This window comes from Martes martes (assembly GCF_963455335.1).
Source record: "Martes martes genome assembly, chromosome: 9".
NCBI classification, from domain to species: domain Eukaryota; kingdom Metazoa; phylum Chordata; class Mammalia; order Carnivora; family Mustelidae; genus Martes; species Martes martes.
The window spans coordinates 104,791,509-104,818,430 of NC_137896.1; the positions used below are offsets into that span (position 1 = coordinate 104,791,509).

At 52.6% G+C, this 26,922-nt stretch overlaps 1 protein-coding gene across 1 annotated transcript; it reads right to left on the bottom strand.

Annotated features, from left to right (window-relative positions):
• Positions 1 to 482: 482 nt before the first annotated feature.
• Positions 483 to 6,434, bottom strand: NEURL3 (neuralized E3 ubiquitin protein ligase 3). The gene is made up of 4 exons (XM_080814634.1): positions 6,119 to 6,434; positions 2,962 to 3,447; positions 1,945 to 2,013; positions 483 to 1,303 (listed from the first exon to the last, which is right to left on the bottom strand). The coding sequence occupies exons 1-4, from the start codon at positions 6,144 to 6,146 to the stop codon at positions 1,137 to 1,139; spliced, it is 750 nt and encodes a 249-aa protein (XP_080670760.1). The 5' UTR covers positions 6,147 to 6,434; the 3' UTR covers positions 483 to 1,136.
• Between the last annotated feature and the right edge of the window lie 20,488 nt (positions 6,435 to 26,922).

Here is a 26,922-nt window from a genome sequence, read left to right on the forward strand (position 1 = left end):
AGGGAGGCAATCTATGAAGGTGCCCATGATCACAATTTTGAGCTCAATAGGCCGGAACTGCCCTTTTAGTCCTCTCTTCTAGGAGATACCTCCCCACTAGCCCCAGAGCAAGGAACAGCAGCAAAGTAATAGGTATGGTTTGTCCCAACCCAAGCACCTGCTGTGGGGGTGGGGGTGGGGCTCACAGGTCAACTCCTCCCTTCCTTTGGGAGCCAGAGCCTCCTGGCAGTCTGCTCAGATTAAGGGTGGCAAGGACAAAGCCTGGCTGTGACTTCAGGGCTGGGAGCACAGAGCTGTCCCCTTCTTGTGCTCAACAGAATAAAGTCCACAGGCCTGAGTGACCGAGCCCTACCCCGTCCACCGCAAGCCTAGGGTGTGTCTGCAGAGGACAGAGGGTATGTTCCCAAAAGCCCTAGCATCCCCACAGCCCACGGCTCCATCCATACCCTGCCCCAACTGCAGCAAAGGGGACGTACTCATTACAAAATCATTCACAAGAGACAAACTTTATTTGGACCCTTCCGAAACTGGCAAGGAAATAAGCACCGTCACAACATCACAGTCCCGTGTGCACAAACGTCTTCAGACACGCTGTCCGCTGGCACCTCACCATCACCCTGTGAGGCGGGCAGGGCGGCTAACTGCCGATCTGCTTTATGGAGGGCTTATCAGGGGTGACTCAGCTTCTACACAGGCGTGTAAACAGGCCATCCAGAAGCTTCCCCGCATCTGCTCCCGGCTTCTTGATACCCCGGGATGGGCTGCGCTTCTCCCAGATCCATGCCCATAGCAGAGATTCTTCCACTCTAAAATCAGGGATCAGGCTGCCCCATCTCTGAACAATGGCCCTTCTCCCTGACGTGACCTATGGGGACCAGGACTGCTAGGTCTACAGTGGCTGCACCTGGTGGTCAGGCAAAAGCCTTGGCAAGTCCTGGACACAAATGAACTTGGCTAAGCAGAGGGCCCAGTGCTGAAGCACCAGGGAGACAGTTCTGTTGAGGGCAGGAAAAGGGGCTTGCCCCAATGACCTTTTAGGGAGGGGGGAAGCGCCATGGCCTTCCCGCCGCCCTCTTCATGCCAGGCCTGCTGCTGACCAGCTTTTCTGATGCCTCCAGAATGTGGGTGGGGGGACCTCACGCAGGGGCCACGGCCTTGATCTCCCAACGACACACAGGGCACTTGGCTGAGTCCGTGAGGACCCGACGGGTGCAGGAACTGCAGAAGTATGCATGGCCGCAGGGAAGAAGGCAGGTGTTGGCAGCACGGTCGAAGCAGATGACGCATTCCAGTTCTGCTGTGGCTGGGAAAGGGCACAACACAGCTGGGACACATGGGGGCAAAGGGTGGGGCCCCTCCTTATGCTACAACTACAGGGCGGAGAACCATACAATCCTACTGCAACAAATACTGACCTCACGAGAAAATGCTTACAACGTGATCAGATGGAAAAAAAGAAAAAATTGGGATGAAAACCATCATGTACATACATATATATACCATAAGATTCCAACTTAGTAAAAAAGGAAAACAGAGCACAATTCCCCCACAGATATAGGACTACAAAATAGTAGGTGCAAATCCACCTAAGAGGTAATGGGTGATTTTTAAAAATTCCATATTTATTCTTGAATATTTATTTTATTTCTGCTTGACCAATCTTTTATAATGAACACGGACTGCTTTTTAAAGCAGGGACAAAAGAACATTATTTGTGCATGAATGTGCTCTTGTAACTTGTAAAGTTAGCCAATGTTCTAGAAGGCAGAGCTGTTAAATTGTTTTTAGGTTTCCCGTAGGCAGCACCAAATTTTTTGGCCTAAAGCCCGTGGGAGACTTCGTGGACCTGGAAAGGCTTTAGAGAGCCCCCAGAGCTGGGGCCTCCCCTGGTGCCTCTGGTGCTGGAGTCCCCGGGAGTCCCTGGGGCTGGGGGGAGCCACTCACCTTGAGGCTGCAGAGTCTCATCACTGAAGGCCCATGGCATGGTTGAGGGGATGACGCTGGCTGTGGTATCTGAGGCAGAGAGGGAGACTCAGGGCCTAGGGAAAGCAAAGCCAGGGTGCTCCCACCCCACCCCCTGGGCTGCAGTGCTGGAGCTCCCAGCTGATCTCAGGGCCCCAGCCATCCCTTCCCAGTTTAACCCAGCAGAGAATTCATGAGGCTGTAGATTCTTTTTCCTAAACCACCCCACCCTAACCCCTCCTTTAGACAGCTGCTCTTCGCCCTACTGTTGCTGCCTGACTGGAGACCCTCAGCATTATTGACCTTCCTAAACCCAGATGTGCATTAAAATCTCCCAAAAGGCCGGGAAAACAGGTGCTTGGACCCACACCAGACCTACTAAAATGGGTGTCCCAGGGGTGAGGCTTCAGCAGCTGTCACAAGTGATTTTAAAACAGGGGGTGGGGGACGGGGCGGAATGGTCTGCTTGTGTAGACCCCTGAAGGACCAGCACAGGAATGCCAATATTCCTTTTTATGGCTGTTTCTTGTATCCATTGTCCCTGAAATCCACTCTCCTTCCACGTGGCTGGAGGGATGGTTCTTGTTTTTCCACTCATGGATGGAACAGCTGACTTTACCCCCACGGGTGGTCTTCCTGTGTGCTTCTAACCCTCATACCTTTGCTCTCCACACTTGACTCTTGCAAACTCCTACTTAGACAGCAAAACCCAGTCTCCAAATCTCCCTTTGGGAAACAGCCCTTTAACAGAGGTTTGCAGTGCTAGTCATATCTTCTTAGCATTCTCTAGGGACAAGGTTGCCCTCCCTTTGACTGGGTCTTGTCCATCTGGTGTCCCCAGCGCCCATCGTCATATCTGACCCTGAGCAAGAGCTGATGTAAAAACTGTACATGAAGAAATGAACGGATCTCCCCACGGCTGTGGGTGGGGGCGCGGTGTCACTTGAGCCTCCACCCCCCACCCAGGGGCGGTGCCCTGGTCCCCGCGGGTTGCCTCACCCAGCAGCTCGATGGCCTTGGTGGTCCCGTACACGTCCATCACGGCCCAGAGTGGGGCGTCCAGGGGCACACCCTTGCGCAGCAGGAGCCTGGGCCCCGTGTTGACCCTGGCGTAGAGCTGGCCTCGGCAGTTCACCCAGAAGTGGATCACGTCTCCCAGCAGCGCGCAGCCCTCGGGCAGCATGGCCGCCCACGTCGGGCTCTGCTCCTCCAGGTCTGGGCACACAAAGGGCGGCAGGCTGGGAGCGGACACCTGTGCGGGGTCCAGGCGCGTGAAGCCCACCCGGAGCCCGCCGTACCAGCGGGTTTCGTGCCACAGCACGCGCAGAGCCACCGGCTCGCCGGGCGGCACTGGCCGCTGGCTGAACACGATGCCGTCGTGGAACGTGGCGCACCTCTGCGCCGTGCACCGCCGGGCGTCCAGACGCACCTGCACGCCCTTAGCCTCAGCGTGGAAGCGGAGCGTCTCTCGCGGCACCTTGGCGTCTGTGGGGGTGAGGGTGGGGGTGTCAGTGCGGTCCGGACGCGGACCCACCCGCTCCCCAGAGTCATCTCCACCTACCCCATCTCCCTGGGGCCACTGCTCCTGCCCCCATCCAGGGACCACCCCTCCTCCCCCAGACCTGATTAAACGCTGGTGAGGTAGGCACTTTGCATGCCCAGGATCTGAGTTCCACCATGAACTTCCCCAAGCCTCAGGACCCCTCGCGGAGGGATGTTGTAAAAATTAAAGGAGATCATGCCTGTGCCGGCTCTCAACACCTGCTAATGGTTATTGGCATTAAATAAAAAGAGCAGGTTTTAGAACCATAGATATAATATGATCCAGATTTTCTTTGACACGTATGTTTATATATTCTATCTGTATCTAGAAACAACCTGAAAGGAGATGGAACTGCTAATTGTGGTGACCTCTGGCAGGTGGGTCCTGGTGTTTGCGCTGTCTTCCTCTCTGCCTGACTTTATCATTGTCCCACAGAGAACCTGCACCATTTGTGAAGGCCGTGGCCCCCAGTAAGGGTGACTACCTTTTCTAGTAGGAGAAAGGGGCCCAACAGTCCCCCTACAGGGTGAGGTGGGGAGAAGGGACACAGGCTGGAGAAGGAGCCCCAGGTCTGCCCCTCAGAATCCTGGGCTGGGCCAGCCAAGACCCAGGGCTGGACTTTAAAATCAGGGGACGGGGCGCCTGGGTGGCTCAGTAGGTTAAAGCCTCTGCCCTCAGCTCAGGTCATGATCTCAGGGTCCTGGGATGAAGCCCCACATCGGGCTCTCTGCTCAGCGGCGAGCCTGCTTCCTCCTCTCTCCCTCTCTGCCTGCCTCTCTGCCTACTTGTGATCTCTGTCTGTCAAATAAATAAAATCTTTAAAAAATAAAAAAAAATAAAGTAAAATCAGGGGACTTCCCAACTCAACTCCCCTTGGCAGCCAAGAGAGGAAGTTCCCTCCTGAGTAGCCCTTCCCCTCCAGCCCCAAGCCTGAGCCTGGAGGAAGCTGGTGAGCTTCCTGCCCCACAGCCCTGGGCTTCATCTCTCTCCCCTCCACTCCTCCCTCCTGTCCTGCTCTTTCTGGATTGGAAGATGGAAGCTGAAAACAGAAGGGAATTCAATCAGAACTTGAGCCAGACCCCAATCCAAAAAAGCAAGGCCCCCTCCTCCCAGATCTCATCAGTTTCCCCAGCCACCCTTCTCTGACCACTTACAAGCCTGCAAGATTCTAGCAGGTCACAAGGAGGGGAGGCTAAATATGGTCAGGTACAAGGGATCCCCTTGAGGTCATAGGGAATCTGTCCCTGATGGATACAGGCCAAAGGCAAGCCTACCACGGTTCTCTAACCTGCGGCTTTAGAGACAAGCACTCACTCTGGCCTTGGGAACATCTGAACTCTGTTATCCAAGTTCACCCCTCCCTACCCCAAGCCCTCTGCATGACTGTCACCCCCTTCTGGTATACCCTCATGTCTCCCTTCCTTTCTGATAGTCTGCCCCAAGTGCCTTTTCCTGGAGGCTATGCACAAGCAAGGGGGAGTCCCCAAGTAGGCACAGACGGTGACCAGGAGCCAGAGTTGAGGGCCCTGACATCAGATGGACTGTCTTTGGGCCCACTGCTGAGCCACTGAGGCATCCAGGAGGCTCTGTGGAGGGAGACATGTCTGATACCGAGATTCTAGGCCCAGCTCTGTTGCTTGCCTACGCAAGTCACTGCCCCGCCGGGTAAAGGTCTCCTTATCTACCAATGAAATTGATATGTATGGCCAGCCACGTCCCCGGATCTCCAGGTACCTTGCCTGGAGATCCTGAACGTGAGGAGTTAACGGCCCACTTGGGCAGGCATCATGACTTTTGGAAGTCCCCGCCCCCCCATACACCACCCCCCCCCCATTCAAAGAGAATCTTTGGAGTAAGTCTCTTGGAATCAGAAGTGATGAGGGTCCGCCCTCTGCTCAGCGAGGATCTCCCTGGATCTTCATCATCTCCATCACCACCCCTCCAGCCATCAGGCCTCTTGGGTGCCAGGCACCTTTGAACCCTTACAGCATCTTTCACCCTTCCCACAACCTGCAGGGAGGCACGCAGAGGGAGCTGAGCTGGGGCGCTTCTGCACCACTCCGCAGCCAGGAACAGAGGAGCCCAGGCCCAGCTCCAGGCTCTGCACTCCCAGGCCGTCTCCTTCATGGCACCACTGTGACCTGAAATCCACAGCTGCCACGGAAGCAGCAGCAGCAACCGTGGCTTGGTCCTCACCCTCCAGATTACATCTCTCCCACCTCCCCAGCTCCGGGGGCTACCTGCTGCTGGGGTGTGAGCCTCCGGGGCCCCTCAGGAGCTAAGGGCTGAAGCTCCGGGCTCTCTGCCTGGGAAGGAGCAGGGCTCTGAGATGCAGTCCAGACCTCTGGTGGTAAAAGCCCAGGGTCTCCATTTCCTGCCCTGAGCGCTGAGGGCACGTTGTGGTTTAAGGTGAGGCTCTTGGGGAATTATAGTGCTGGTAACCTTTTGGTTGATGCCTCTGACAGCCGCATAAGCTGGCAGGGCTTGCATGGGCCCTGGCCTGCAGATGAAGAAACCGAGGCCCCAGGGAAAAGTGAGTCACCCAAGGTTCCACAGCTTCCCCTCTTCTTCTGCATCCCTGGTCTAGGGACCAAGCTTAGGGCTCCCACTTACCAGCCTGGGAGCAGAGCTGGGCCCCCATCAGCCTGGGGGTCCTCGGGTACAGGTCCCTGGGTCTGGAAGGAATTGTCTGGAGAAGGCCCGTGGACAGGTTTCCAAAGATTCAGTGGGTCTCCTTGTTATGGGCCAGGATCATGTTACAAGGTTGATGATTAATTAGAGGTTGCTGTCACGGGTTATGATATCAGGGGAATTTCCTGATGATTGCCCCTGGCTCGCAGCAGCCCGGCCGCAGCTGGCCGATCGAAAGGAAGCAGGGACTCCACAGACGGCTTGGGTAGGACTTAGGATAGACTTCTCCCTTACTTCTGACTTGTTCTCAGCCCAGCTGTGCATTATAATTGCCTGCGGCATATTAGTAAAGTACTCACGCCCAGACCTGCCCCCAGAGACTCTGATTTCAGTGGCCTGGGGTGGGCCCAGCATTAGTTGTTTTTTTTTTAAAGATTTATTTATTTGACATAGAGAGAGACAGCGAGAGAGGGAACACAAGCAGAGGGAGTGGGAGCGGGAGAAGCAGGCTTCCCCCTGAGCAGGGAGCCTCGATGCCAGGATCCCGGGATCATGACCTGAGCTGAAGACAGACACTTAACGACTTAGCCAGCCAGGCGCCCCCAGCATCAGTTGTTTTTCAAAAGCCCCCAGGTGACTCCAATGTCCAGGTAGGGTGGACATGCACCGCTACAGGTCCGGGCACACAGTGGGTGCTTAATCAGTGTTGCTCAAGTGGCTTGAATGGAATTAGCAGCGTCCCAGGACCTGTGGAGTTGCCCCAGCCTGGGTCTCAGGCAGAGAGGAGAGGGGTAAGTCAGCAGAATGGGAGAGGTATTGACTGTCCCCCCAACCCTGCTGGAGTTTCAATTCCACTTTCCACACTACAAAATGCATATCGTCCCGCAGGAGGTCATGGCAGAGGCCTGCCTACTGGTGTGTTAGCCAGCTGTGCAAAGAAGTCAAAGATCAACCTTAACTTCTTGATCTCAGGGTTGTGAGTTCAAGCCCCATGTTGGTGTGGAGTCTATTTATAAACCAAAACCAAAAAAGTCAGAGATCTTCTGCCCCTCCCATGTCTATAGGAAACCCGAGGCTGGAAGAGGGAAAATGGCTTATTCTGACCAGTGCTTCTCACACAGCCGCAGTCACGGTATCCCCTGGGGAATCTTATTAACATGCTGATTGGTTTTGAAGGCCTGGGGCTAAAGGCTGGGATTTTACTTTTCTAACGAGGTGGTTCTGTGGAACCGACCTCAGGTGGCAAGGCCCAGGGTTAGTTTGGAGGCTAATGGGTACCCTGGCCCCCCACCTCCAGGCTCAGCCCTTCCCAAGACCCCAGATCAAGGCCATGATCAGTGACGACTCTGAACTCAGTTAAGGGGATGGATACCCCCATGTCTGTCCCCAGAGAAGCTGGGGACAGTGGTGCTGGTGACTGGGCTGGGGAGGCTGTTGAGGTGGGAAAGGATGGAGAGTCTGGAAACCCAGGTTCTGCTTCCTGTGCTTTCTTGCCCTCCCCTGTCCTCCCCGGGCCCCGGTGTCCCCATATGGAAAGTAGGAAGCCAAGGTGAGCTGGTTTCTGGGCCCTTCTAGCCCCGACATGTTGTGATTCTAGCCTTGGCAACGGACAGGTGACAGCAGCCTGGCTCCAGCTGCCCTCAGAAGCTTGCCTGGACGTGGCCTTCTCTTCTACACCACACTGATGGCCGGCCTCCCTCGGTTTCCCAACCTAGAAGCTGTCTCCCAAAGGCCGAAGGCAAACTGGTGAGAAAAGTCGATAGCAATCGTGGCAAGTCCAAGGTTGACGGTTCCAGCTGGTCCAGTCTGAGGCAAGGGCCCCACGCTCTATGGTCCCAACCTAAGGGATACAGGCTTAGGGCATCACCTTATCTCTGGGCAGTGCTGGGGCCCAGAGATCTGTCTGTGCTCCCCCACCCTGGCCCCACCCGCATCACTGGCTAACTTGGGCAGCGCCCAGAGGGCTGGAGCCAAGAGCACCCTGTTGATAAACCACAATCGTATAGAAGAAGTGATTATGGAAGCTTATCAGGGAAGTCCCCTCAGCCCTGGTGGAAAATTACCTGGCAAGCTGTAGACACCGGGCTACCTGATGCCAACAGGCTGATGTGGTCTAGCTCCACCTTCAGGACCTCAAGTGGGAGCCGGCCTTCTGAGGAGCTGCCATCCTGCCTCAGGTCTGACATTTGGGGCACAGGGGTGCCCAGGCAGCACCCACATCACACACTTACTGTTCTAAGTCTAGGAATGTGTTAACTTGCTAATCCTCGTGGCAGTGTCTCAAAATTATTTATTGCAATCATTCCCATTTTACAGACTGGGAAACTGAGGCACAAGGAGGCGAAGCACCTGGTTCACAATCAGAAGGCAGTAAACTACAAATCAGGACTTGGCCTTGGCCATCTGGCTCGAGAGCCAGTAAGTTAACGTCCATGCTACTGTAACTGAATCAAGCCCATAGAAGCCCACAGAGTGTCTGCAGTAAAGAAAGAGGCTATTTGTTGCTGTGGCGCCACCCAGGAAAATGGGGGAGCTAATGCTCCCAGTCCTGAGCTCCCCGATGGCTTACAAGCAAGGGTTTTTAAAAGATGAAAATCCAGGGTAAGGGCCTGGGGTTTTGGATCATGCTGATTGATTAGGGATTATGTCGGCTCTAATATTTCTTTTTTTTTTTTTAAAGATTTTATTTATGAGATAGAGAGAGAGCACAAGCAGAGGCAGCAGGAGGCAGAGGGAAAGGGAGAAGCAGCCTCCCCGCTGAGCAAGGAGCCTGACGTGGGGCTCGATCCCAGAATCCTGGGATCATGACCCGAGCTGAAGGCAGACGATTAACAGACTGAGCCACCCAGGCACCACTTTAGTATTTCCTTTCTTGATCACCAGGCATCTCCCTGACTGTGATGAGCTGGTGCTTCTGCTCAGGGACCTGGTCGCTCCGTTTTTGGGGCCTGGGATTGGGGATAATTCTCAGCAGACTGCATTAGTGCTGTCATCTCTAGAGCACAGGGGCAGAAGTTCTCCATCCCGGAACTATTGCTAAGCTGCAAACTATCTTTCTTATTTTTTTCTTGCAAACATGGCACATTGTGTTTGTTTTCTCAGGCAGAAGAGCGTCCCATGGAGTTTCTGGGATGCAACTTATTCTTATTTCCTGAGGCATTTTTAAAGGTTTTTAAAACAGTAACTATGGGGCGCCTGGGTGGCTCAGTCGGTTAAGGGTCTGCCTTTGGCTCAGCTCATGATGCCAGGGTCCTGGGATCGAGCCCCGCATGGGGCTCCCTGCTCAGCGGGGAGCCTTCTCCCTCTTCCCCTCACCCCACTCATGTTCTTTCTCGCTCTTGCTCTCTCTTTCTCAAATAAATAAATAAAATCTTAAAAAAAAATAATAAAACAGTAACTAAGGGCTACAGGACTCTGGCCAGAGACAGCCAGGAGCCAGATGTCTGAATCGTGGAGTCTGTGGGGGGCTTGCATCTCCGGTGTCACTATGTCCCTTCCACCCCTCTTCGCTTAGGCCACTTTGCAGCCTTCTGAGCATTTGGTGGTCCTCCCTGTCTGACTGTGCTGACCCCACAGTAGGAGTTGTGTGGATTGTTGCTAACGGGTTGCCTGAGTGAGGCAAATGCCACCTCAATGGAGTCCTTCCCTCCCCTCCAAGCGACCTACACAACTGTTGCGCACATTTCCTCCCCGACAGTTCTCGAAGCGTCCCCTGGTGGCTATCATCAGTACTGCAGGACGTGTTGAAGCCCTCAAAGCTAGGAGGGGCACCCCTAGGCAGGGAGGTCAGAGGGCTGAGTTTCTGAGACCTCCGTGCCTCCTCTCCTGACCCTGAGGCTCCTCATAGTCCCTCTGTCCCTCCCCAGGGTTCCCTCACTGGCTTTCAGCCCTCGTCTTTTACCCAGGGCCCCGTCATTTCAAAGGGCTTCCACAGAAGCATTTCCTAAGTAGCCTCAAGCCCTCTGAGAAGCTAGCTGCTGGACAGCAGATTCAATCCCCGCTGCACAGCTGAGGGAGCTGAGTGCTTGCCCAGGGTTCACGCCAACTGTGATGGAGCAGAAATGGGAAGCCAGTGGGAGCCCAGCCCAATCTGGGGACAGCTAAGCAGCCCAGCCCCTTGTCTCTCCGGCCACCAGGGCCCTGGGACCCTTACCTTATTATACTTGTCTGTGTTCAGCTTCCCCACTGGGATGAAAGCTCAGAGGGCAAGGGGCTGCCCTGCCTAGAAACTGGCCCCTACAGAGATCAGGGCCATGTGCGCAGTAGGTGGTCAGCAAGGATTTGTCAGTTTCTCCTAAAATTGCTGGTCCACCTACCTAATGACCCAGAGATGCCACTCCTAGCGGAATGCCTGACAGACTCAATGCATATGAACCCAAAGACCAGTACATGAATGCTCAGAGCGGCGTTATTCATAATAACCCCAGACTAGAAACAGCCCAAATGTCCATTGTGCAGGACACTCTGATGTGCTGCTCAGATCCTGCTTCAGGAATGAAGAACTTCCAGTGGCTGGAGTGCTACCCTCATGAGGTCAGCTGAGGTTCTTGTGTGAGTACTGTAGTCTGGCTCTCTCCCCATCCAGTCCTATTTCCACAGAACACTCACTAATGAGTCCCGTCAGTAATCTCTGTCTCCGGGGCTTCTCCCAGGGAATCCAGCCTCTCGCACCCATCGACAGGAGAATGGGAAAATATTGCCATATAGTCACACCGTGGAAGATTTGTGGCAATAAAAACGAGCAAAGTACTGATAGCCACAACATGGTTAAACCTCAGTGATGAGCTGTTGCCTTAAGAGAAGATCCAACAAGGCCCCACTGCGCGCCTCCACTATACGAAGTTTAAAAACAGGCTAAATTAATCCGTGGTGTTAGAAATCAGGGTAGTGCACAACTTTGGGAATTACTGACGGGGAAGGGGCCCAAAGGAGCCTCTGGGGTGCTGGAAACGTCCTCTATCTTGATCGGGTGATATAAAGACATATGGAAAAATTCGTCCAGGTGGACCCTCAAATCGCATGTTAATTGTTCCTTAATTGCATATTGGCTAAGTTCCCTTCAAGCCCTAAAACTCTGATTCTGAGTAAGGTGATGAAAGACGGTATAGCCACACTTCCTTGGAAAAATCTGCCCTAAAAAGCCAGAGGGCTTAGCTAGCACTGCCGCCTGGTGGGGAGAAACGGAACTGAGTGGGATACCCTGGAGGGAAACGGTTGGGGACCACACAAGCTCCCATCTGCCGCCCTGGGCATTTGTCTTCCTTCCTGTCCACTCGATTCCTGCTGACGAACCCCCCAACAACTCTGGGAGGCCACCATTCCTCTGGGTCAATAGCTAGACTCCTACCCTCGTCCTTGGGGTCCAGAAGTCAGGAGAAGGAGGCTAGGGTGTGCCAGCCAAGTAGCTAGCCCCTAGTTAGGTCTGTGCTGTTCCCTCCATCCTGCTGCCCTATCCAGATATTTCTGGGCCCTGATTCTGCTGTGGGCCTTCACTGCCCTGGGCTCTCTGGCTCTTGCCCTGCCAGCACCAGGGCACCCTTCATGGTGCGAGTGTGGACCCCTTTAGAGAGGGGAGCCAGAGGAGGGAGTCACCCTAGGTGGCCAATTGGCTGCTCAGAGGTAAGAGAAAGGGAAAAGGGAGAGGTTTGGGTTTGGGGTTGGTTCCTGTTTTCCTTCTCCCTGTGTCCCCCTTTACCCACACACATGTGTCTGGAAGTCTGTCCTGAAAGTTTGTGGCAGCTGCCCTTGGGGTGTCCTGTGTGTGTGTGTGTATGTGTGTGTGTGTCTGCGTGTGTCTGTGTATGTGTGTGTCTGCCTTCAACAAAAAACTTATTGAGCACCTCCTATGTAGCAAGTACTGTACTAATTTCTGGGCAACCAGAGATTGAAGAAAACCCACTTCTTGTCCCTCGGTCAATTCAAGTATGCCCCAATACTTAGGTAAGTGCTATAAGAATACCAAACCGAGGCCTGGGAAAACCCAGGGCCTGTGCACTGGGGGCTTGTTATGCCCAGGGAATGGGTGAAGATTTTGTGGAGTAACAGATGTTAAAATTGATACCTGCAACATAATTGGGCCTTCAACAGCAAGTAAGGGAAAACAGGCGTTTCAGGAAGGAGGAACCGCATATGCACACACAGAAATGTAATTGTGCCCAAAGCTATCTGGTTATATCCGTTAAGATCAGGATTGCCTGAGTATAACAGAACATCCAAAAGAATAGTGACTTCAAGGAGATCTGTTCATTTCTTTTTCACATAAAATAAGTTGAATGTAGGCAGTCCAGGGTAACCATGACAGCTCTGTGGCCATAAGGAGCCCGGGGTTCTCTCTACTTTTCTGCTCCACCATTCTAGCACAGGCCTCCAGACTCAAGGTTACTTTATGGACTAAAAGGGCTGCTGGAGCTCCAGCCAGCATATCAGTATTCCAGGCAGCCAGAAGGAGACACACCCAAAAGGGCATTCCTCTCAGCTAAGTCAACTCCCTTCAAGCCAACGCACTGGAAGGTTTATGTAACATTTTCATTGACATCATTGGCCTGAATTTTGTCACGTGGGCACAACTCGCTGCTAGGGAAGCTGAAAAATGTAGTCCTCGTTGGGGGAGCTGCTAAAAGTCAGGGCTCTCTAGTAAAGGAAGAAAGAGAAAATGCATATTAGGTAGGCAGCAAGCCCTATCTAGCCCAGCGGTAGAGTGGAACACTGGCCCTCCAGAGCGTGGACAGAGCTGGCAGCAAGGAACTCAGTCACGATGGCCATGCTCAGGAGGGTTGGACTTGATTCTGTAGAAAATAGGGAATTGCCGCAGGATTCGGAGCAGGAGCCTTGGGTCAGGGGCCTAGAACAATCTGCTCTGGGGAAAGATCCACCAGGCAGAGCAACACAGGGGGGAGCACCAGAGCTCCAGGAGTGATGGGTTGGGGCAGCAAGGAGGCGGCAATGCAGGGCTGAGGAGGGCACAACAGGAGAGCCAAAGTCAAGCCCTGGCACCAGTGGGGGGTGATGCCAGGTACCAGGGGAGGGTCCCACACCTGCTGAGAGCTAGTTTCGGAGGAATACAAGTCTGGGAAGAGATTTGAGTCTAAGACAGCTGCAAGCCATCAGGTTAGAGGGCTCAAGGGCACCTGGGAATCCAAGCAGAAACTTAGGCAAGAGAACAGGGCTGGGCAGGCAGGTCGTACAGTGGTGGATGAATGAGATCAGTGGGGCAGGGGTGCCCAGGTGTTGAGCTGGAGGAATGGGATGGACCCTCTAGAGTTACTAGGCAGGAAGGACAATGGAATGGACAAGTGAATAAACTCGAGTCAGACAGAGCTGGGTTTGCCACTTAACAGCCAACCCCCTCCCAGGCCAGCTGATTGCCCTTCCTAAGCCTCAGCTTTCTCATCTGCAAAATGGGAACAAAGGGGCCCACCTCGAGGGCTGATGGGGTTGAATGGGTACCTGTTTAGCACAGGGGACTGTGCTTATTAGCAACCACCAGCCCTTACCATTGAAGGGGCAGCCCTCCCCTTACTGGAGGGGACATCAGTGCATTTCTCAGGGCTATGGGAGTGCCCTACACTTTTCCTGCTGGAGGACAGTTCCCCTGGAGCCCTTTGTAGGCTCACTGGGGAGTGAGTCATGAGCACTGTGCATCTCCAGAACCCTGAGGACCTCTGACCCAGTCTGGCCGGGGCAGCCCCTGGCTCAACCACATGTCTAGGCAGGAACATGAGCAGCCCAAGCTGGTGATTTGGGTGAGGAGTTACGTATTTGCTAGATGGCAGTGTAGCAGGAGGTGAGGGCCAGCCACAGACTCCACAGAGATGATTCTAGGTGGACTCAGCCCCTTTTTGGAAACTAAGAAAGACAATTGCTGGCATGGGGGGAGTCAAGGCAGAGCACAGAATACCCCTTTCCTTCAAAGGGCACAGCCAGAAAGGTTCCCGGGGCCCCTCACTTCAGCTTGCCTCCCGTTGACCAAGCTTAATCATGTGGCCACATGCGGCGACAAGGTCTAGGAAGTGTAACCTTTATTCTGGACAGTCCTGTGCTGAGCTAGAAATTGGGGCATGCCATTGCTATGAGAGAAGGAGAGAATGGCGATCGGAGGAAAGCGAGCAATCACAGGGTGCAGGGAAAGAGAGAGAGGGTGGCAGCCAGAGGGCACCATGTGAAGGAAGGGAGGCTTTGAGCATGAGAACCCCAGCACGCGGGTACAGGGACGTGTGTGCTGCGCCCTCAGGAAAAAATCGACCCACTGACCTAGAACTGACAGTGAGTCTTGTCTTGGCTTAGGGCTCCCAGTGGGTGAAAAGATTCCTGGGAAAAATCAAGACTTAAAACCTGAAGTATTCGTGGAAGTAGCATCTAAATTTATGCTATCTGTGGGGTGAAGAGTTCCCAAGATGAAAAATTAAGACAAAAAATATTCCCTTGCTGAGTCCTTGGAGCTGTTCATACAAACAATACAGAATAGATCTCTGAGGCCACTTTCACAACCCCGGACACACTGGGCTCCCGTGGAACAAAACAGTCTCACTGAAGATGAGCTCACAAACATCAGTTACGAATCACACGAAGAAACCACCTACTGTGAAGGAGAGCTGGCAAGTATAACAAATAGAAAAATCATTATCCCCAAGAATTTGGGATGACAAAAAAAGCTGAAAAGGATATCACATCAGGATGTTAAAATCATTATAAAGGGAAAAATAAAAATGATAGTAAAAGATTAGGATGCTTTGAAGAACAGATCGAATGGATGAAATTTTGCTAGAATGGAAACAAGATTTGACTCTTCAGATTCAAAAGGCACACCGAGTCCTAGGTAGGATAAATAAAAATAAATCCACATATAGACACTGCAGAACACCAAAGAGACAGTAAAAGCAATCAGAGGGAAAACACGGCTTACTTAAAAAGGAGCAATAATTATACTGACTGAAGACAATTTATCCACAATAAGAGAGGTTATAAGAGAATCTTATGCATAAATGTATAAATCTTAACAGCCATTGATTTGGGCATCCTTGTGTTTACTGCAGCATTATTTACGATAGCCAAGTGATGGATTCAGTCCAAGTGTCCTTCAGTAGATGAATGGATAAAGAAGATGTGGGATATATACACAATGGAATATTACTCAGCCATAAAAAGAAATTTTTAAAATTTCTAAAATTTGCCATTTGCAACAACATGGATAGATCTAGAGGGTATAAAGCTAAGTGAAATAAGTCAGAGAAAGACAAATACCATATGACTTCATTCATATGTGGAATTTGAGAAACAAAACAAATGAACAAAGGAAAAAAAGGGACAAACCAACAAACAGATTCTTTCTTTCCTCAAAAAACAGACTCTTAACTATAGAAAACAAATGGGGGGTTACTGGAGGGGAGGAGGGTGGGGGGACGGGGGAACTAGTTGAAGGGGATAAAAAACACACTTACCGTGACGGGCACTGAGTAATGTACAGAATTGTCGAATCACTATATTGTACACCTGAAACGGATATAACACTATATGTTGATGATACTGGAATTAAATTTTTAAAAATTAAAAATAGAACAGAAAGGTCACTAATTTATACCACCACCACCAATAATAAACAATTTGAGATGTTAAAAATAAGGTGAAATAAAATATTAGATAACAATGCATGGAAAATGAGAGGTGGGTAATTGGAGTTGAAGCTTTTAAGAGCTTTGGCATTACTGCGGGGAAGAGCAGAAAGACACTGATTAATTTCATCCTTTGTTAAGTCAGATAGGCATGACAGAGCTGTAAATTAGCCTCTAAAAGAATAAAAATACAATACGCACTATCCAAACCAGTATAGGGAAAAGGGGTGAGCATAAAGAAAATATGACCAATCTAACAGAAGGTGGCAAAAGGAGACAAGCAAAGCAAGAACACGGTAAATATAAGACAAATAAAAGAGCAAATTAAGCAAAAATATATCAATAATGACAACAGATGTAAACAGACTACATTTGCCACTTACATGGCAGAGATTCCCGGGATCCGTTTCTACCGCATTAGCTATTGGCTGTTTCGGGAGATATGCCTCAGACATTCCGACCCAGAAATATTGGAAGCATTTTTGTACTAAGCAGATACTAATCAAAAGCAAGATACTATAGCAGTTTTAACATTAGGCAAAATAGACTTTCAACTGCTAGGGGAAAAGGAGACACTATATGATGGTAGAAAGAATAAGTCACCAATAGACTATAACAATCCTCAACCTGATTATACCTAATATCTTCAAAATATACATAGCAAAATATTTACAGGATTACAATCACAGTGCAATCACAGTGGCAGATTTTAAACAAAGGGCTACCAACTCCAGGCCTCCTTTTCCAGAGTCCCAGAAGCTTTAGGATGACAATCTTTCCCGGATGCCTGGGTGGCTCAGTCGGTTAAGCCACTGCCTTCGGCTCAGGTCAGGATCCCAGGATTCTGGGATCGACCCACATCATATAGGACTTCTTGCTCGGCAGGGAGGCTGCTACTCTCTCCTGCCTCTGCCTGCCACTCTGCCTGCTTGTGCACGTGCGCGCTCTCTCTCTCTCTCTCTGACAAATAAATAAATAAATAAAATCTTAAAAAAAAAAAAAGATGACAATCTTTCCTTCCACATAATCTAATCTAATTTTAGACATACTTCCTTCAACTGCCAACATCTGTAAACTGAAGGAAGGCATACATTTGTTAGGCAGCAGAAATGTGCAGAGCCAGATGTTCTTATTAAAACAGTCATTTTGGGGCGCCTGGGTAGCTCAGTTGGTTGGGCGACTGCCTTCTGCTCGGGTCATGATACTGGAGTCCTGGGATCGAGTCCCACGTCCGGCTCCCTGCTCAGCAGGGAGTCTGCTTCTCCCTCTGACCTCTCTCCTCTCATGCTCTCTCTCTCTCTCTCTCAAATAAACAAATAAAGTCTTTAAAAAAACAAAACAAAAAAATAGTCATTTTTCCGGGGGGGGGGAACACCTGGGTGGCTCAGTTGGTTAAGTGCCTGCCTTTGGCTCAGGTCAGGACCCCGGGGTCCTGGAATCAAGTCCCGCATCAGGGTCCTTGCTTAGCAGGGAGCCTGCTCCTCCTTCTCTCTCTAACCTTCCTCCCTACTTGAGCTCTCTATCAGATAAATAAAGAAAATCTTTAAAAAAAAATTTTAAAAACCTCAAATGTTCTCTTATCCAACCACTGGTTTTCAGAGAAGCCAAGGAGACAGGGCAAATGTGTTTTCCAGGGCCCTCTAGCTAGTGGGGCGACCGAGGTCCACCAGCACCTGCCCGCTGACTTCATTCAGAATTGCCTTGAATGTCATGTAACAAACACCCAGGGATGGTGGCTTAACCACACAGGGGCTCATTTTGCTCAAAGGACAACCAACCCTGCAGCGGGCAGCCCAGGCCGGTACAGGTGCTCAAGCAGACCATCAAGGATCCAGCATCCTGACAGCCTCCTGTTCCGCTTCCTTGGCAAGTTGCTCTCTTCCTCGTGGTTTCAGGATAACTGCTTTACCCCATGGCACCTTCCAAGCAGGAAGGAAAAAGGAAGCGCCAAAGAGGAAGACACAGGCCTGTGGCAGGAAGGTCAGACTCTCCTAGAAACCCCCAGCTGATTCCTTGCATCTCACTGACCAGCGGTAGGTAGGTCTCAAGGCTACCCCAGCTGCAAGGGATGCTGGGGGTTGACTGACTGCTGTTTGCCAACCCCATTAAAATCAGGGTTCTGCTATGCACCCCACTAACAATCAACTAGCCTACATTCATGAACTGCCTACTGTTCCTAGGACCCTGGCTCAAGTCCTCACCTCTAGATCCTTCCAGATTTTTCCCCTCACATTGCCCTCACCGCACCGTACTGTAGCTATTCACAGCTTTCCCTAGAAAGGAAATTGTCAGCTTTTAGCAATCAGGGACTATGGCAAGGCTGAAAGCACTTTCAAAACCCTCTGTGCCATACATATACAAAGTGGGTTTTTGTTATTCATATCAGAATGTTTTGTGCCACCTCCCTCCCCCTCCCCATGGTGATTCTGTCTTTGCACACGTGTGTGTTCAGCACATGTGTGTTCTACTGTTCGATTCTCCTTCCTCCTCCTCCACCCCTCCAGTTTCTGCTGGGTGTGTGGGAGCTCAGGCACCCTCTGGCAAGCCTCTAGGTACCCAGGGATGCCCTCTCCAGGTGGAGAAAAGCAGCCTGAGGGGAGTGAGACTCCCACACCCCACAGCAAGCCCTCTGATGTCTGCCACAGGTCCTGTCCCAGCCTGGCAGCCTCTGTATGAAGACCTGGGATGCGGGGTGGGCTATGGGAAGGGAGAGTCTAGGACAGACTAAGCTGGAGGGGGACCGAGGTGGCCCTGCCCACCCCTGGGCCCGATGGCTGTGCTCTGCTCTGAGGAGAGGTTGGGATGCCCATGTCAGGCTGGTGACTCATGCGAGGCTGATTTTTCACACATTAACCCCACAGTCTTCACATCAACACTAAGGTAGGTATTTCCATCTTACAGATAAAGAGAGTGAGGCCCAGAGGCTAAGTAACATATCGGGGGCCACACGGAAAGCTGCAGGACTGGGAGTTGATTGATCTGACCCTGAGCCTGTTCCCTCTCACTGAAGGTGGGTGCTGTGCCTCCAGCTTAAAGCCCCAGCGTGCCCTTTGCCCTCATCTCTGAGGGAGCAAGTGGCTGAAGCAGCAGGGCTCAGACCAGAGGGAAGAGGAGGCGTCTGGTTGCCGCCATCCCATCTATGGCTGCCTCCTCCCCCTCCACAGCCAGCAAGAGCAATGCTCCCATGGGCTCCCCACTTCAGGGCAGCCCCCTCAACTCCTCCATCTGGGGGCCATTGAGAAAGCTTCTCAGAATGCAGCAGGCCAAGACTGAGACCGGAAGCGCCCCCCCCTTCCCAATCCCCCTAGGCTTACTGGGAATCCAGAGCCTGCCCAGCTTTCTCCCCAGACCAGGGTGACCTTCATGTCCTTCCTGCCTTCTCCTATGGTCCCAGAAGCTTCCCCTTCTTCCCTCTCTTCCTGCTGGCCCTCTGGCATGAGGGTGGCCCTGAGTTGTGTGCAGGGAGGGTGGGACAGATTGGGGGTGGGATGGAATGCCAGGAAGCCTGAGCCCAAATCCTACCCTTCATGTGCTGACGCTTTCTCAGAGGAAGCATGACAAATTCAAATCAAGACAGCATTTAGGCTCTGGACCAAGAGTCCTCGGATCCTTGCGGGCAACCCCTGATTGTACAGGCTTTTACGAGGAAGCAGCAAATCATAAGAAAACCATCTCCTTGGGAGGACTTCCTTGGGACAGAAAATGCAGACTGATGCCAGTTCTGCCCCGTCTCCATGTCAACATGGACAGAACGTACAATGGCGTCCAAACCAGAATCCTCGATCCCAGCACCGAGCCTCAGCCAGCTACGTCGTCCCTCCGACGGGCAGAGACGGCCGCGGGGAGGGCGACCCCATGTCTAGGGCACAGATGGCTCCTCTTTCTAGGGCTTGCCTCGATCTAGAGAGGTATTGCTGTGCGCATTTTACAGATAAGGAAACTGAGGTTACTGAGGTTAGGTAACTCGACCAAGGTCACATATTTAGAAAGTGGTGGAACTTTTCAAAATACTAAGTTGGGGAAATGCTCACCGTTTGTACAGAAATTTTCGATAAGGCATCAGGACACGGGTTTCCAGTTAACCCTCAGTTACCCAGAAAAATCAATTCCCCAGAATGTCCCTACATGTGCCTCTGTGTTGTGCCTGCACGCACTTGGGTATTGTGATTAACAGAGCTCTTGATAAATGGGCCAGACCACAGTGGGGGAAAATGTAGAGAAATCAGCAACTGTATTCTCTGAATTCAGTGGTATGCTTCGACCAGACCCCCAGATAAAAGGTAGCAAAACATAATCCTCTCAGAGCAACGGCAAGGAAACGGGGAGACGCATCCACCACCATTCGAGGTGCAAACATCCATCTGGGTCCCCTGTTCAGCCCCCTGGCTCTCACAAGCAGCTGACCCAGGGTTGGCAGGCCACCACCTCCCGGGTGTCGCCAGGATGCTGGAGGAAGAGCAGGAGGCTGGCGGGCACGGAGAGTGCTCAACCACCAATCTGTGGTGTGGCCTCGATGGTAGCTTTCCCTCTCCAGAGCTTTGTTTCCCTGGCCATAAAATCAGGAGACTGCAAAATTTTTATGGAAAGGGCCAGATAGTGAATATTTTAGGCTTAAGGTCTGTCACATATGCTTTTGGGGTTTTTTGTTTGTTTTTGTTTTAGTTTTTTAAAAAAATTTTGAGTAATCTCTCTACCCAATATGGGGCTTGAACTAACGACCCTGAGATCAAGAGTCTCACACTCTTCTGGCTGAGCGGGCCGGGCTCCCTATATATTCTTTCTTTCTTTTTTTTAAACAACACTTTAACAATGTAAAACCAGGTGGAGAAGCTTCCGAGAATGTACCACAATAAGGCAGAACCACCTCTGCTCCCCTTTCTACCCTCAAGTTCTCATTCAGCTCCTTAAAATGGAGAGGCTCCCACCTTTCTCCCAGGAGCCAGGGTCTCCCTTCAGCCCTCAGGATTAATAGCCACCTCCCCATCCCGCTCTAAACCATTTATAACTCGGACATACTTCAATGTCACTATTAGCTGCTGCTCCAAGTTCCTAGAATGGGCCCCACCACAGGGCCGTTTTGGTGCCTTCCCCCCTGTCCCCCTTCTTCCCCTCCCTGCAATTTAGCAACACAGCAGGCATTAATATGCGAGTTCTGATAGGTCAGCAGCTGTGCCAGCCCCGCCCACTAGCCCTGCTGGGCAAGGGGTATGTGTGTCTATGCCTCTGTGTCTTCCTCAGGTGCCCAGCCCACCCGGCACTCCCTGACCTTGGCCATATCCTGTGCTTGTCCTTAGTCTTGTCCTTGTGTCCTTGGTATGCATCCACGAGGCCCTCTACGCCGCGGCCATCTGGCGTCTATAGGACCGTGGGCATGAGCGCAGCTGTGTTCCTGGCCCTGCCGGAGAGCTCACGGTGGTCCTGCTTACAGGGCGAATTTTGTGCTGAGGTGGTGAGCTGAGCCAAGGCGGGCAGGGCAACAGGCCCGAGCCAGGTGTTCTGGGGGCCCAGGAGGATGAACCATCAGCATCTCCTTTCCACACCTGTCCTAAGGTCAGAATGAACTTGAGTCCAGCAGGGTCCCAGAGCCAGAGACTTTCTGTGCCCGCAGAGGCTGGGGAATTGAGTGGGGGTCTGGAAGTAATCAGAATCCACAGGCTGGATGAGGGGGGTCTGTAGGCCTCACTTGTTCCACTGACCCTTTTCAGTCCAGCCTGAAAAGAAATGATTAATTACTCCATATAGATCAATGTTTCTCTCCTGGATAATGGTAGTTCAAAAAAACCTCATTAACTTGGGCCTCACTGACTAGGATGCTGGTCAGAGGGCAAGCTCCACTGAGCTAAGGGGCCTGGAAGGGACATTGAGGGGAGGGGGTCAGTGTCAGGGATGCTGAAGCTTCTCGAGGGTTCTTTTTGAGTTGGTTTGAAGCTGGTCTCTACCGTGGGAAGCCAGGCCTGTTGGAAGAGGGGGTAGAGGCCCTCGGGAGTGTCAATATGAGACTTTTAAGAAAAGTTAAGACTTTAAGAAAAGAAGAGCTTCACACCTCTATCCCCAGGAGGGTGTACAGGATCTTGAAAGCTGGTGGAGAGGGAACAGCAGAGGGAAGGGAAGGTGCAAACACAAAGAGGCATGAGGGGTTTGTTGAATGACCTGAGAAGGGTAGGCCCCGGGGCAGGGCCAGTTTTCCTTCAGAAAACCCCAATCCTCTGGGCCGCCAGGAGGATCACTGACCGCCCTGGACGCCCCGCAGAGCCCTGGGACAGGAGGAAGCACCCTCCCCTGAGTCAGCCCTTTCTGCCTGGAGCCCTTCCCGGCCCCTTTTCTGGGGGAAAAAAAAGAACTATGTGGAAACAAGGGGCTTTCAGCAAGGCCCGAGGGGCCCGCGACGCTCAGGCCCAGGAGCTCCCTGCCTGGCAGTAATTTGGGCGCGAGAGAAATATTGGCGGCCTTGGCTAACCGAATTATTCTTTCGGTTTGAACCAGCTCCCCCTTTTGACTCAGATCCGGCTGGGCAAGGAAAGCGTTTCCGAAACCCCCGCCCGGTCCTGCGAACCCAGAGGGCGGGGGTGCAGCAGCGTGGCTCCGAGGGAGGCTCCGGCGGGAATCGTGAGCCTGGGGTCCCCTAGGCGGCGCCCCCTTCCCTCTCCTCCCTCCCCCGCCGCGCCCGGCACCGCCCGGCCGCGCCCCCTCCGGCGGCCCCTCCTCCGCTGGGCGCCCGCGGGGGCTCTGGACGACCCGGGGCTCGAGCCTGGTTCGCCGAGCACGTGCTTAAGGCACCAAAATAGAAAAAGAAAATGCTTGGAAAGAATTTGATATTTCCAAACGAGCATCGAAATCGCCTTACGGGAAAAGTCAGTCTTGTGGGACTTCTTTACACTCATTTAACCGTTCAGAGTTGTTTTTATTGCAAGTTACGCCAGGGGGTGGGCACAGTGATCTTTTTCAGGGTTTAGCCTCTACTCCCGCCCCCTATCCCCAGGGCCCTCGGGCCTCCGGGCCCCTCCAGCGGCACCCCGTGTCAAGTCTCTTCGAACCCCATGTCAAATCCCTGGGGCCACAGGGCCGCCCAGCTGTTATTTTGCAGAATTTCTCTCCCGCGGCTGCCCACCAGCAGTTCTGCTTATCACTCCTGCCACTGACTCACAAGGGGAGGAGGGGATTTCTGAGCAGTTTCAAAACTTAACCAGAATATTAGGGGTTTCATGCAGCCCTTGTTTATTTTTTTTTTTTAAAAGCCCCCAAAGCCAACAAAATATGACACACAGGAGCAGGAGGGAAGGCGGAGTGGACAGGGCCCTTCCAAGACTGAATGGCCTATATGCTCATTACAGCTGGACCTGGGATCCAGGTTTCCTGTCTCCCTTCCCAGAGCCCTGGCTCACACCGGACCTTCTGCTTTGCTCTGGACTGTGGAGAAGAGTTGGCGTATATGGAGAGCTTCCTCCTGCCATGCGCAGTTCTAAGCCCTTTACAAGAAATAGCTTGTCTGGTGCATGTAATCGCACTAGGAGGTGTGAGAGCTATTAGTATCCCATCCCCATTTTACAGATGTGGAAACTGAGCATGAAGGACTTCACTGACTTGGGGCACTTGTCTTAGGGAGAAAGATGTTCATCGCTTCCCCCACTCCACTGAGGCACAGCCGGCTCAGCCACGGCAGGCCTGGGAGAGTGAGTGAGGCTACTGGGGGCCTGGAACCCCCCTGCCGCAGAAACCAGTGGGTCAGGGGCTTGGGAATACTGAGATCCTGAAGGGATGGAGGATGTGCTGCTTTGAATGGCATCCAGGGCCCCAGATCCTGCTCACCACCACCGAGGGGCCACTGGATAGGGAGACCCGGGGTGGGGGCTCTGATCCTAGCTGCCAGCCTGGGGCCAGAGGGACGGAGCAGCCACCAGACCTGCACGGTTACCCAGCCCTGAAACTCCAAGAAAAAGGGAACCTCAAGGTTGAAATACAGAATATCCTGCCCTTAAAAATTGGGAAGTGCTGGGGTGCCTGGCTGGCTCAGTTGGTAGACCATGTGACTCTTGATCTCAGGGTTGTGAGTTCGAGCCCCACGTCAGTGTAGAGATTAGTTTAAAAAAAAAAAAAATTAGGAAGTGCTGCCCTGGAGAAGGCCTAGAGGGTATATGGTAGGGTGGTGGGGAAGGCAGTGGGAGGAGGTGGAAATGGATATCCTGCCCTTTCTCTCCCTCCCTTCCCCTCCTTCATCCCCCTTCTGTGGATCTTCATTGTGCACTGCAGGACAGAGAAGGCAGTTGCAACCGCAAAACCCTGCAGGCCAGCCCCATGGCTGAAGAACCTGAGGCATAGATGGGCAGCTAGGGAGAGGCAGGAGGGCTGGACAATCATCTGTCCCCTTTAGGGCGTCCGGGGAGGCCATCATGGTGTCTCAGACGTGGGGAAGGAAGCCTCGGGGGCCGTGGTCTCTCTAGTGAGTTGCGGTGGAGTGTGTATACATTTGTGTTTCTCTGTGTGAGCTATGGGCTCTTTCATGCAGGATGTGTGTGCAAATGCACAGGTGTGTGGACACAGGTTTGTATTCGTGCTCCCAGGCACGCAGAAGTGGAAAAGATGCACAGTACGTATGGGGAGAATGTGAGCTTTGGGTTGGTGGAGTGGGAAGGAAGGAGGGCCTGAGACAGGCAGGGACATTTGGACCTGGATTCTCCTTGGGTTCTCCCAGCCAGGCACTGTTTCAGACATTGTTGGGATGTCGGGAAGGGAGGGCAGGCAGCGCCTGGGGCAGTCTCAGGATGGATAGTACTGAGATGATGACCTCAGAGGCCTGGCCTTCAAGCATGGGATGGAGTGTGGGGAGAGGTGCAGGGAGAGTGGGAAGCTTCTAAGGGATGTTGAGTTCTTGGAGCCAATGGGTCCCAGACTCCAAGGCTGGAAGCTTTCGTTTTGATATTAGCGTTCATTTGGGGAGCAGGAATTAAGGCAGCCTGCCCCACCCCATAGCCTAGGCTTGAAGAATTGAAGGGCTTAATGGAGCCTGTTCGGGTTGGACAGGAATCATATACCTTGCCGATAATTCCTCCTGGCATCTTGGCATCCTGGCTAGACCCTAAGACCTCACCAGAGACTTCAAGATTTGAAGCTATTACCTGAAAACTTAGAAAACCTGATCAGGTCGGGTGGTGGGGGGTGTCTCAGGGCCCAGCCCAGACCACCAAGACCAGACCCGGGGTGGGGGCGCGCAATTCAGCCTAGGTCTCCCCTGGGGGACACACAGGGAAAGATGCCTATTGTGCTAAGAGGTAGGGGGGATGGTGGTGGAGGATGTGTGGTTATTTATTTACTTCTTTACTTTCTTCCACAGATGGAGAATTTGCCCAATCAGAGGCTGTTTGCCCGTTAATACCACCAATAGCAGAATGGTCCTTTGTTGAAGGCCTATGTGACTTCTAACCTCACATTAACCTTGATGGGCAGGGGAGAGGGCTAAACCCTGTGTTACACGTGGGGAAATTGAAAATTAGAGACAGTGAGTAACTCCTGCGACCTTGCCAGCAAGCAAGTCTCACCAGGACTGGAAAACAGACTGGGCCGAAGAGCCTGGGCGGTTCCTGTTCCAGTACCCGGGCTGAGAGTGAGGGCAGCCTCCTGGGAACTTGTGAACCTGTGTATGCTTTCCCCTTGTCCTTTCGTTTAATTAATTAATTAATTAATTTAAAAAGTGCCTAACTCATTGCCAAGAGTGAAAGTGTGTAAGGACCTTAGAGCTGGGCCTGGCCGGCCTCAAACTTCAGTGGCTCTGAGCTTCAGTTACTCTATGCCGCCTGGGGGACCAGGGCAGGAAGCCAGTGGGAAGTCTCTGGGCCCCAGCGGCCTTTACCTGGTGAGGATCCAGAGCAGGAAGACACCTGTGTCTGGTTCACAGCTGGGACTCAACTCCTGTGATTGGCCCTGGAGACGTCTCAGACAACAGCCTCTAGGGGTCAAGAGGCAACTTCTTGATCAGCTCGCTCTCCCAATTCATCATAATCCTGCCCTCAGGACGTCAAAAACTAAGCTGGTGGTCATACACAGCGCCCCCCCCCCAAAGACTTTCCCGCACGTTTAAGGGAACTCGGCACCTTCCATGAGAATGGAGACCCTCGGCCCCTTTTCCTCTCTCCGTGTCCCCAGGCCAGTCCCCAACCCTTGATTCCAACAGTAGACCTGCAGGTGCCAAGATATTTATTCTAAATCCAGGAGGAAGTGGGGGACACTGAAGAAAAGAGTATCCTAGCCCCCCCCGCCCCCCCCCCGTGTAGTCTCCCCACCATTCACCTTGCAGGGCTGCCCCCAAGAGGGACATGGATTCTTCCAACAGGGGGCAGCCCCAAACCTTCCCCGAAGCACTTACCAACTCGTAAACCAAGGCCTGGCGGGGCGCTCCCCACCCCCCCCAACTCCCACCCGCACGCCCTTCACTAGCTGGCCACCCGCCAGAGCCCAGGGTCCAGCTGTCAGGACCCTGGCATCCAGTCCCCGCCCCCGGGCAGGGCCGAGCCGCAGAGGAGCGCCAGCCGCGCCCCCTCCTGGCTGCGCTCCGGGCCGCGCTCCGGGCCGGGCCTCTGGAGCCTGCTTCTCCCCCTCTGATGTAAACTGATATTTTAATTCTCTTACAAGGAATGGTGTTTAGAGAAATGACTTAACCGGATTACTCATCGTCTATAATGACTTGGCCTGGCTCCGAGGCTATTCCTAGACATGACGCTTGAGGCTTTGATTCTTTCTCTCTTTTCTTTTGCTACTTTTTTTTTTTTTTAATACCAAGAAATTACAGCCTTGTGCCCGCGGCGGCCCCGCCCCTACACGCCCCTCGCACGGCATCCTGGGAGACGTAGTTCTCCTCCACCCCCACCCCCCCCACCCCCCGCAGGCTTCAGCTCCGCACGCCGGGCTTCCCTTATCTCCTCTAAGTGCAAGCCAGCAGCGGGGTCCGGCTTGGGTCCTGTCTGTGATAAGGAACCCTACAGCAGAAACCCCTGTTGTGCGGTGATTGAGAAAGTCACTTAACCTGTACATGCCTTGGTTTACTCCTCTGTCAAATGGGAGACAGTCATACAACACAGGGTTGAAGGGACAGTGGCACCTTATTTTTAAGAGGCTGCACAGGCCCCACGTTTCAAGAAGTCTGTCCTGTGCCTATGTATTGACCTCCAGTCTACTTACCACTTTGTA